General features: G+C 48.1%; 3 protein-coding genes across 6 annotated transcripts in view; 1 reads left to right on the forward strand and 2 right to left on the reverse strand.

The window, feature by feature from the left end:
• Positions 1 to 2,155, forward strand: part of LOC126580025 (catenin alpha) — a 6,608-nt gene extending 4,453 nt beyond the window's left edge. For all 4 annotated transcript variants that reach the window (XM_050243871.1, XM_050243865.1, XM_050243870.1 and 1 more), the window contains one exon: positions 428 to 2,155. In XM_050243871.1, coding sequence (XP_050099828.1) covers positions 428 to 592 — 165 coding nt within the window. In that variant the 3' untranslated portion in view covers positions 593 to 2,155. The remainder of the gene's footprint in view (positions 1 to 427) is intronic.
• Positions 2,146 to 5,114, reverse strand: LOC126580082 (endoplasmic reticulum metallopeptidase 1-like). The gene is made up of 2 exons (XM_050243874.1): positions 3,561 to 5,114; positions 2,146 to 3,488 (listed from the first exon to the last, which is right to left on the reverse strand). The coding sequence occupies exons 1-2, from the start codon at positions 4,977 to 4,979 to the stop codon at positions 2,232 to 2,234; spliced, it is 2,676 nt and encodes an 891-aa protein (XP_050099831.1). The 5' UTR covers positions 4,980 to 5,114; the 3' UTR covers positions 2,146 to 2,231.
• A 133-nt stretch (positions 5,115 to 5,247) lies between these two features.
• LOC126580066 (endoplasmic reticulum metallopeptidase 1-like) lies at positions 5,248 to 9,922 on the reverse strand. Its single transcript, XM_050243873.1, has 6 exons — positions 8,766 to 9,922; positions 8,337 to 8,625; positions 6,714 to 8,259; positions 6,130 to 6,654; positions 5,861 to 6,054; positions 5,248 to 5,760 (listed from the first exon to the last, which is right to left on the reverse strand). Exons 3-6 carry the CDS (start codon positions 8,184 to 8,186, stop codon positions 5,274 to 5,276), a joined length of 2,679 nt encoding a protein of 892 aa, XP_050099830.1. The 5' UTR covers positions 8,187 to 8,259; positions 8,337 to 8,625; positions 8,766 to 9,922; the 3' UTR covers positions 5,248 to 5,273.
• Positions 9,923 to 11,747: the final 1,825 nt, after the last annotated feature.

The following is an 11,747-nucleotide window of genomic DNA, read 5'->3' on the forward strand; positions in this document are numbered from 1 at the left end:
TTGCCTTTTACTTCTTTACTAGCTGCTTCATTCATTTTCACATGAAATGGTTTAGTCATAATAATCAGTTTATTCACACAACACACACACAAACGCATATTTTAATTTGTGCACAGCAGACCTTTGCTGCTGTAGAATCGCTTTCCATTTTATATTTCGCGCACTGGGAAGGTTATATTATGTTCGGATTACTGCATTTTTCGATAATTTGTACATACAAACGATATGAAATTACGAAAAAGAAATCATCATCATCAATTCTATTGTAAATTGTTCGATTAACTCTACTAACCTGCAGTCAATGCATAAATATGTTTGAATTTGTACTGAAACATCGCTCTATTGTTTGTACAGCTCATTGTAGTAACACTGTCGCGTTGTTTTCTATATGAACTTGCTAAATTGTATGTTGTTTCTCACACTACAGTCACCGATCGTCGTATGGAAGATGAAAGCACCGGAAAAGAAACCGCTCGTGCGACCGGAAAAACCGGAAGAAGTGCGGGCTAAAGTTCGTCGCGCCTCTCAGAAGAAAACACAAAACCCCGTACACGCGCTCTCCGAATTCCAAAGCCCAACCGATGCCGTTTAAACAAGGTGCAAATAGTGCGTCAAATAGCAGCTAATTTATTGTCTCATCCCTCAACTCAATCTAAATCATTACACGAACCGTAGAAAAAAGACAGGGAACGCATTAAGGTGGCGCCTCCCAAGTAAAGAAGCCGCTGAAACGAAGGACGCTTGAAGTTGAAGGTCGTGTAGTGCAGTAGTGGCGGTGCTGCCTTCGGAAAGGTGGCGATTTTTTTTAATACTATACATATTAACTATATAAGAATATTTTAAAAGATCACAAACACGGCACTTGTCTCGCACGTTGTGTTTTTTATGATTTATTTTACGGAAAGTTACTGGACACAGGTGGACAAGAATCGAGCTTTTGGGAAATGCCACCTACGACGAATACAAAGAAGAATAAGAGAAGGTTAATCAAAATTTCTGCAACGAATTTCTGCATGGCCTCGATCTGGCAGATTGTCCCTTCCTTTGAGTTTCTTCAGTTTCTTATTACGATTCTGCCTTTATTTATTGTTATTTTTTTCGCTTTCACTTTCACACCACACGAAGAACCACAATTTGTAGTCGTATTATCCTTATACTATTGATAGAGAAACGGGAGCTTGTAGCGCGAATGTTCGCGGTAACATATATTTGATCAGTATTTTTTCCCTGTTTTTAAATGCTCTGGAATGAAATGATAGAATCTTCACAGAATTCAGCGAACAGCAGTCGCTAAAATGTAGAACCGGTTTGCGGCCGGCGCGAATCAATGGCCAAAAATGAGATGAATGAGTTCGTAGTAATTTTCGTGAAGGAAGGCGCTGTGGAGTCTACTATTTAGGAAAAAGTTAGCTAACAAGTGGCAGCTCGCACATGATGTTGAAATTATCTGCGCTTTTTTCCGTCATAAGCAGCTCTCTTTTAGAGAAAATAGTATTCCCCTGCATTTTACAACCAACATAGAAAGATAGCATTTTGGAGCGCGCAGTAAGTGTGTTTGGAACAGCAGTTGATGTATCGACAATTTATGGAGTTATTGTTGGCGTTAGCTTACCGCAAATTAGAGTTCAACAAACCGAGAAGAAAGGATGGAAAACACGATACCCTAACTCGACTATGACTTTGCGACGAAAAAGCACACCACACAACACTCATTTCCTCCACAAACTCCCCAAACATCAGCTCAAATCGTCAAGATGTAATCCACAAACAACACTCCACACGGCTTGTACTCAGCTGTACATGATTCCAATTTTACCGACCTAGAGTTTCCTTTATATATATACATCTGTATTACTACGGATATATTATAAATAAATATACAAACTATTTCGTAATCGATTGGTAATAAACCATTGATAGAGAAGAAGGAATCGATAAGAGAATTTTAATGTATGTGTGAACACGTATTGGCTACCGTTAGTACCCCACAAGAGACTGCATTATTCGGCATTCGTTGTCGAAATGTTGTCAGTATGATTGCTTACCTGATGGTGTTTAGTGATAAGGGCAAAACTTACAACCAGAGAGCAACTATGGCGAAGCATAAACGATTAACTACAGAAGCAAAAATAGAAACAAAGTTGATAAAATGAAATTTACAGTTGGTTTTATTCTGAACTCTTGATAGCGATGGATCCGTATTTTCAGATGAGCAGGCTTACTTCGATCCGTTAAAAGCTATAGAGATTAACAATCGAGACTGATGGTACAACGTGTGCCCAAGGTGGAAACGATTCGATGAATTTTGAAAAGGCAGGCATGAAATGCTCGTGATATTCCCAGAAATTTGATGTCACGCTAATGTCTACCAACGGGGTTTCCTGTGCGGCGGACTTCACATCGGTTGCACTTTGCTCAAGATCTAGGATCAGCTGAAGCGGCTGGCCGGGTAGCCCATGAGTGATAAGCACGTAGTACGCTCGATGATCATCGCCCACGGATAGCTGGGGAGGCAATTGCGGAGTAAGATTCCATGCGGCTAGCGTAACATTCCGCCGAGGACGAAGGAGAATAGATGATTGATAACTGCCGGTAAGGTTGAACGCCAATCTGCTTTTCAAGACTGATCCATCTTTGGCAGTCGTTTTGTTACGTGATTGCAAAGACAGTTTAACCATCTCAACCGCTTCGGGATGGTTCGACTTTGGTTGAGCAAACCAGAGTGAACTGAACCGCACGGCTGAGGCGGGCAATCCGCAAAAGACTTCCGTGGTACATTCGTCCATTTGCGATGGTTTGTAGATTGATCCAGCGTTACCACCAGCGTTCGATGCGATGACCTCACGAATCGTAGCCTCATTATGACGATCCCAGAGTCGAAACAGATATCCTGCATCGTCCGCGCGAACTAAGCCATCGCTATCGTACCACTGGCGCAAGGTATGCTGGGCCAGAATCCGTTGTACCTTGGGCGATTGCTGTGGGGTAGCCTCACGATAAGGAAAACCAAGAGGCGTCGCAATCGATAGCAGCAACGATACCAAAAACAGGGCCAAAAGCGTCCCGATTGTAGTCTTGTACGGGTTGCGTAGTAAATTAATCAACGGAAGCATGAAGCTGCATACCAGTAGGCTGCAGGCAGCCGTTACCATGGCAATCAGGAGATCTGGATTATCATTTGCACCTGAGCGCCCAGCGATGGGTATGAAAATGTTGGCAAAAATGTGGAAGAATTGCGTCGTCCAAAGAAGTGCAACGGTATGCAGGTGTAGCCAGATACCCGACAACACAAGGGAAGCCATCTTTGAGCTGAAATGCCATGGATACGGTTCACTAATCAGGGGAACAAGCGCCATACAGGCAAGCAGAACGCTTATCACGTATGCCGAGCGTAAACCGGTGATGGTGGCCCCTATCATTATTACGCTCCAGAACAGATAAACACCGGTAAGCCGTGTTTTAACAGCCAGCGACAGTGGCAGCGGTGTCTACAATGAAAAGAATTAAAAGATTAGCCTACATTCGCTTCGCTTCTATTCCTCAGCGCGCTGTACTTTTACCTCTTTTCGTTGAAACAATCGATGAAACTCCCGGTGTGCAATGAAGAGTAAAGCCATCGCCGGTAGGCAGTACAGTCCGATGGCCAATGTATACGTTGAAAACCACGCCATGGATCGTTGAACAAGGCGATCCAACAGAAATGCAATGGCAAGGTTAACCCCAACGGCAGCTCCAGCACCGACCAGTGTCGCACAGAATCCGTGTAGTAGGCTTTCCCTGGCAACCGCACGCCAATGCTGGCTTCCGACGTTACGAAGCGTTGTCCAGTAGCCTACCATCAAGCCGAGGATCGCCACTAGCACGTTTATGATGGCTGCTTCCTTTTCCGACCAGGTCACAAAGAAGAGTCCTAAAAAGTCGAAAAATACCGACTTCCCAACGGCACGCTCCTTCGTACTTCGTTCCAGATAGTCTCCATCGGTCAGTAAGCGAACGAGAGAAAGCACGTTGTCCCCGGTGTTTTGCAGAACGGCTGGCGACAGATACTCTACGGAATCATAGCGCGTATGATACCGATATCCATTGAATATATGGGCAAAGTCCAGTCCGGGAATGTGCCCAAAGTCGCGGAATATCCGAAAATCCGTATCCGATGGTATGAACCCGGATTGGAAGATTTCCTCGCCGATGGCATGAGCGAAAGGATGGCGGACAGCACGAGCATACGCTTCAACCAACCAGGGATGCTGGGGGCCACTCTGGAACAGCAACTCTTTTCCACCAGAGCCGACCGATTCGAGGTTCAGAAATGCCCGGATCTCTTTTGCCCACCGATGCTGTGTAATGAAACCGTGCGAAGCCTGCAACGGTGTTTCCTCTGCTCCGTTGAACAGAAACACGATCGGATGTCGCGGTCGCTCCGATCCCCGGGACAGGACACGCAGAATTTCCAGCATCACCGCACAGCTGCCACAATCATCGCTTGCACCGGGGCTGCTAGCCACCGAGTCAAAGTGGCAGTTTAGCATCAGCGCCCCAGCGACCCCTTCCTGGCCAGCCAGCCTAACGATAAGGTTCTGCACATTCCGATACACGCTGGTCATCGAGCTACCGAAGAAGTTGATACCGTACGCACCGGATGTGATCTGCTTTTCATACAGCACCTCCTGCACGGCATGCTTGGTTGCATTGATGAGAGTGAACTCCCGTTCCAGCAGCTTCACCGCGCCTACCTCGTTCGCCGTAGAACCCACGGGTTTGGGACCGAGAGCATCGAGCGCCGCCAGAGTGTTCCATGCACGGGCCCCATTAAAGGCGTACGGCAACCGGCCGAGATCGCCATCGTTTAGAGCGGGTGGTAGATGAAAGAAGGAAAGGTAGCTCGCCGTGCCGCACAGTGCCAGCAGAACCAGCATCCCCCATCCGCCGTACCACGGCCACCAATGCAGATTAGATGCCGTTTTCTGTTTCGATTTCATCTCACTAAACTACCGACCGCTTCTTCAGGCAACTCGATCACGATCGCGGCACTCTGTTGGTACTTTTTATCAGCGCACACGGGAAAGATTATATTTATGGATGCAGCTGCCGGCATCCTTATCTCAACGAGGCAAGTGTCAACAATGGCTGCAGCGCAACGACAGCGCGCGCACAGAGAAAGAAAGTATTGTAATTCGACCGTTTTCTTTGGAATATTTGAATTCCTTACCATTTTTGCAGGACCTTGCACCGTTCAGGATACTAATATTCGTTTTCATTAAAAAATGCCCCGTTTAATATTCAGTGATATTCACAACGGCTACAGAAGGTATTATGTGTGCCCACTCTGGAAACTTTTCGAGAAGGCCTCGGAAATCCACCGTATGCCGTTCTTTGCACTCCCAGAACGTGTTTATCCAACTGATAGCAACCAGCGGGTCTTCAGCCTTGCGTCGCTTAGCCTCAGGATCATACTCAAAATCGAACGTTACATTCCACACGGAATCCTGCGCCAGGCCGTAGGTGATAAGAACGAAGTATCCCCGTTGCCCATTGAACTCCATCATCTCGGGAACCGTGTCCATGAGACTCCATTTGACCAGACGGACGCCAGGCTGCGGAACGATGATCAGGGCCGATTGGACGCTCGTTTGATGATGATGGCCAATGTTGAAAGCATATCGACGAGTGGTGACGTTAAGCTGGGATACTTTTTCCAGTACGAATGTAGGGACGTGCTCCGGTTCCAATGAAGGCGGAGGTCCTTCGAGCCAATAGTTACTAGCGAGATAACGAATGATACGAAATTTTAAAACACGCACTGTTGGGGGGAATGCCATAGCAAATGCCGATATATGCCGATATGCCATAGCAAACTTACTCGAACCGAATCTGGTGCCACACGGAGTAGAACGGTATTCCACAGAAGGGCATCGTTTTGCAGGTGTCCATCTGTCGCATGGGAGTTATCTCAAGCGGCTTCGCTACACCTCGAAGAACCCGTACCGCATTGCGATCCATTTCGCGCAACAGATAGCCAGAGCCTACGCTTCCATTCGTAACTTGAAGAGTGTGCTGAAAAATCGGTGAAAAAATCAAAATCAAGTAGCCTCTTTCACCAAGAGAAGGGTGCTAAGAACCAGTGCTTACCGTAACATAGTGACGCTGAACGGACGGTTCTCCGTTGGTTTCGTCTCGATAGGGGAAGCCAACCTGCGTGCAGCATGCGAGTAGAAATCCGATCATGGCGAAGACGGTCAATCGGGCCGTCAGCTCCGACGATTGCTTCAGCAAACCAATTAACGGTACGAGATAACTTATGCATAGCAACCCACCGATCGCCACTAGCAACCCGATCAAGTATTCCGGATTAACCGTGCCACCGATTCGGCCGGTGATGGGAATGAAAAGTTTCATAATTAAATGATAGAAATTCGTTGACCATAGCATGGCCACCGACTGGAATGCTAGGTGCAGTCCGAGCCAGCGATGTGGCCGTCGCTGATAGCCAAATAGCGAGATAGTAAGCGAGGAAAGCACAGAGCAGAGCAGAATGACCGCCGGTATGTAGGCGCTCCGGATGTTGGCTATCGTAAGGTAGACGATCACTACAGCCCAGAAGAGGTTGACGCCGAGTAGCCGTGATCGCACGATTTGAGCCAGGTTGAGCGATGTCTGTGAAGTGAATAGAGAAATCAGAAGTTACTACTGCCTGCAGGGCCTAGCTGCCTTACCTCTTTGTGTTGCAGCAGATGGTTGCATATCCGTTGGCTAAAGCAATGTACCAACATGACCGGGCATCCATACACTCCCAGTATGAGATAGGGTGTGGAGTACCAGGCCATAGCGCGCCCAATAGCATCGAGCCGGTTGGCGATGATCAGCACTACCACGATACTAAGTATTGTCCCAACGATCGTTCCTAAAAAGCCAACCACCAGCTGACGGTTGATATGTCCGGCACCACCAACCCTTCGTACCGGTTGCAAAAGTTCGGCGTACGGTAGCACTAACGAGAGTACCGCTAGGGCATAGTTCAACAGCTGGCCGACCGAGGCAGAGTAGTGGAAAAAGTATAATCCCAAGAAGTCAAAGTACACGCTATATCCAGTGGCCAAGTGGGAATCATCGGCCACCATGGCCAGCTCATCGCCGTTCGCTATTTCCCGCGTTAGGGCAAGAATGTTGTCCCCGGTGCGTTGCAGGACCGGAAGCGTAAGGAAGTTAATGTTGTCGAATCGCGTATGGTACCGGTACCCGTTGATGGTGTGCGCAAAGTCCATCCCCGGGACGTGGCCAAAGTCTCGAAAAATGCGAAAGTCCGTATCCGATGGGATGAGTCCGGAGTGAAACAGCTCTTCGGAGAACGTTTGTCCAGCAGGATGCCGTATGGCACGGGCATAGGCTGCCACGAGCCAGGGATGCTGAGGGCCACTCTGGAACAGTTGCTCCTTGCCACCGGATCCGGCCGATTCGAGGTTCAAAAAGGCGCGCACTTCCCTGGCCCACCGGTGCTGGCTGATGAAACCGTGCGCTGCCTGCAGCGGTGTCTCTTCAGCTCCGTTAAACAGAAAGATGATCGAGTGACGGTTGCGCTCTGGAGAGCGGGACAGAACACGCAGGATTTCCAGCATCACGACACAGCTTCCTCCATCATCGCTGGCCCCGGGGCTGCTAGCCACGGTGTCGTAATGACAATTCAACATTAATGCCGGATCGCCATCCTTCGCACCGTCACCGAGCAGCTTGACGACGAGGTTCTGTGCCCTCCGATAGACACTTGTCAGTGGATGACCTTGAAACGCTATCGGATAGGCACCAGACACGATTTGATGATTCGTTTCGATCTGCTGCACCGAATGCTTCGTTGCCTTAAGCTTCTCGATTTCCCGTCGGAGATATTCTGCCGCTCGTAGCTCATTGGCGACGGACCCGGTCGGTTTGGGGCCGAAATCGTTCAACACCTGCAGACTTTCCCAGGCTCGCTCGGCAATGAAAGCCATCGGATGGTTGCTAAGATCCGAGGTGGTCAGTGCATCCGGTAGCAGCGTGCACAGATAGCTGGACACGGTTCCACAAAACAGCAGCAACACTATTCCCAACACACCGTACTGTGCATCGTGCTGGTGCAGGTTCGTTGCGGATTCACCGGTACTGGCGCTCGCCTTTGATGGATCCTCTTTCTTTTGCTTTGCCTTGGGAGACATGCCTGGCTGGTCGTGGTCGTTACGGTCGAATGAAGCGTAATGAAAGAGCGCCAGCGCCACGGCCCGGTTCTTTCTGAGATAAATTTAATGGGCGATTACAAGCCATTATTGACCAATGCTATAGCATCTTATCAGCTTATCTTTACTCACACATCGCTGGCTCCAACTCGCTGCACTCAGCTTCGGTATATGCTGCTCACGGTGGTGGTGATAAGTCTACTTTGCAATTGACGCTCCACGCTCAATCATAAGGAGAATCATGCGCTGTAAGGTCCGGCACGGCACGGATCTGGACAACGGCACGGCTATCTGCCGAACGCGATGCGTTCGTTCGTACGTTCTGTTTTGTCCACTGCATCAACTACATCTGTTGAACCGGTTCGTGGGTAATTGTAAGAATGTGTCAAACACGAAGCCGGTTTTGTACGTCCGTCCGGATCTGTGGGATGAAGACCGGTTTGGAAATGTTGATCAGTGAATTAATTCAATTGGTTGATGTATTCTGTATTAGGCGCGCAACTAAGTTCTCGCTGTTTTTTTTTTTATTAAAATGCAACTTCACTGTCAATAAACACTTACATATACATCATTCAAAGTATTTCCCATCGCTGGTTACAACTTTTTCCCATCTTTCTGGCAGAGCTCGTTGTCATGCAGTAGAATCACTTGCTTTAAGTTCCTTGCTTTTGAATCATTCCCAACGCATGCAATCGCTTAGAAATGGCTTGGCGGGTAACTCCTAATACCGAAGCAAGCTGTTCTTGTGTTTGGCATGGATCCTCATCGAGCAATTTCACCAATTCAGTGTCTTCGAATGTTTTTGGCCTTCCTTCACGCGGACAGTCGTCAATATCGAAATTACCATCTTTAAAGCGACGGAACCAATCGCGGCATGTTGTTTCACTCAGAGCAGCATTCTCGTAAACTTTTTTCAACTCTCGATGCGCTTCAGCCGCCGTTTTTTTCGAATTAAATAAAAAAAGTAGCACTTCCCGCAAATGACGATTATTTGGCGCAAAATCAGACATATTCACACAACGAGAATTCTATGACCCAACCAAAGTGTCTATAGGAAACAGGTGAAGTCATACCGAACAAAATCGCTCGCGAAAATTAGAAAAATGAATGAAAAAAATTGACAGTCGTTGCCTATGTTTTGGTTGCGTTGGAGACGCTGTATTCGCTTTGAGAAGTAAGAAATCCGTGAAGAAAGTTAAAGTTTTTCCAGTTTTTCAGTGCTCTGATTGTTCTACATTGGTGGTTTTAAGATGCCTTATAGATTTTGCGTAGCTCCGTTTTGCAAACTCTTCCTTATCACTCTTCCTTTGGATGCGCCTCGCGATTGGCAGACGATCTGCCGAGCCAGCGTTCTTATATGATGAACAAAGCGCGGTGGTGTTCCCTTTTTCGGGCAGAAGAACCCACTCCTTCTCCTTGCTGCTCCGTGTTCGGAACAAGCGAAGAGGTTTCACCTTCGCCGGACTCTGGTCGGACACGCGACAACACCCTCCTTTGGATGCACTGAGCATGTAACGCTGATGTGATTGTCCATCACACTCCGATCGTCTCCGTCCTTTTGTCCTTTAACCAATAGTCTTATCTTACTTATTTATTTAGTTTTATCGTACTTATTTATTTGTGGATCTTCGTCGCTCCTTGGCCCATATGGCCCTATGTTCTGCTGACACTGCTTCTTGTCTCGCCATTTTGTTATGAGCCCCGTTATTGTTATTTTGCGCGTAATACCTATTTGTAACATTTTTGTATGCTATTCGAGTTCATGTAGCCAATCTGAGGCCGATGAACAACAACACAATAAACAATAAACAATAGTCTAACAGTGCTCAGGTTCAAGAATTTGCTCAAATTTGCTGAGAATGGCCCGAGAATGGCCCGAGAATCGTTTTGCTGTCAAAATAACAGGCCATGACAGATAGTTTGACAGGTAGCTCAGCTGAGCCTCAGGCTCGCTGGGTGCACTGTAAACCGACAGTGACTGGCTATCGGTGGAAGCCGGATCCGAGCCTTTTCCACTCGTTTCAGGATCAGACATAGCCGGCGTTTTCGGCCCCTGCTGACACTTTGTTAGCCACAGCGGGGCTGCTCGTTTGTTCTAAAATTAGAAAATGTACGATCTAGGTGCTTATTCTGTAACTTGCGATTACGATGGCCTCTAGGCGATGATTCATTTGGTGTTCACGATCGCCTGCATGTCGAGTGCATTTTTGTGGTCGACAGCTGGCGTTCTGTTTACATCGAGCATCGAGCATCTGAAAAACAGTTATAGCGTCCTTATTGTGCACCAATAATTTCTTTCTGCTAATCGTATACTATTATTACAAAGGTTAAGTCGTTTTTATACCGAAAAAAACAAGTTAATTAACAGTTTTTTTACTTCAAACTGTCATTTTGAATTGTTTATTGTTTTCGAAACGTTTCGAAATTCGCATGAATCATCGAACGCCTGAGGCCATCGTAATCGCAAGTTACAGAATAAGCACCTTAAACGAGCAAAAGTAGATAATATACCTTGGTTCAGCACAAGCGTGTGCTGAGCGGGTAGGCCCAAGTGAGCGCCGAGCACCTGACGTTGGTGGCTCAGCGCTCATCGACGGGTGAGTACCGAGAACACGTACCGGTACGCGCGTGCACTTTCTATTAAAACTTCGCGTGCGACGGTCTTGGTTACGGTCCTGTCCAAGACCAATTAGTTCAATAAAATTACTTTCGTGAAAATCCATTGGTGACCCCGACGTGATACGTTCACGCAGGGAAAAAGTGTGTGATATCTTGCACCCTGCAAAAGGTGCGTTGCTTCGTGCCAACGCCACAAGACGCGCTCGAAAAGCTTGTGCGCCCGCATCTCGTGTGATAACGGGCTTCGTGTGTGTGTGACTCGCGTCCGCGCACAGCAATCTCGAGACGTTCTGTGGCAGTGAAACATTGTGCGCGCGACTGACGTGATTCCTCCGATGAAGGACGCCGTGAAAAGTGACGCGCGTACTGCCATCGATGCCGGTCGCAGCGAGCTTGGCCGACCGTCGGCCGCAAACGAAGGGGCGCGGCAACTGGCTGCGCTGGTAGAGGCCATGGAGGCCATAGGGCTCGAAGGGAAAGACGGCAACCTGAACGATGAAACGCTGCAAGCACTGCCAGGCCAAGCACCACACGCTGTTGTGCGGAGAAAGCATCAAGGTCACGCCTGTGAAGTGACTGGGTAATGGTGCTTCGTGCGACACGTGTCTTCGTGGACGATCGATGTCCGCCCTCCGTGGCGACATCAGTGCTTCGTGTTCGTGTGCTTCGGTTCGCCGTCACGCACGTACTCTTCGTGGACGATCGTCACCAGCCTCGCATAGTGGCATTGGAGACTCATGTGTGCCAGAACTCGTCTGCGCACACTCCTCTGGTAGTGTCAGCAGTATACCGTACGCCCCAGAGGCGCCTAACCAGCAGAGCGTCGCTACCCTGCTTGCGACAGTCATCGCGCGAATACTGGGTAATGATGGCCAATGGTATCGGTTGCGGTGCATAATGGACTCAGGCAGCCAAATCGACGCG

Source organism: Anopheles aquasalis, chromosome 2, assembly GCF_943734665.1.
Source record: "Anopheles aquasalis chromosome 2, idAnoAquaMG_Q_19, whole genome shotgun sequence".
Classification (NCBI taxonomy): domain Eukaryota; kingdom Metazoa; phylum Arthropoda; class Insecta; order Diptera; family Culicidae; genus Anopheles; species Anopheles aquasalis.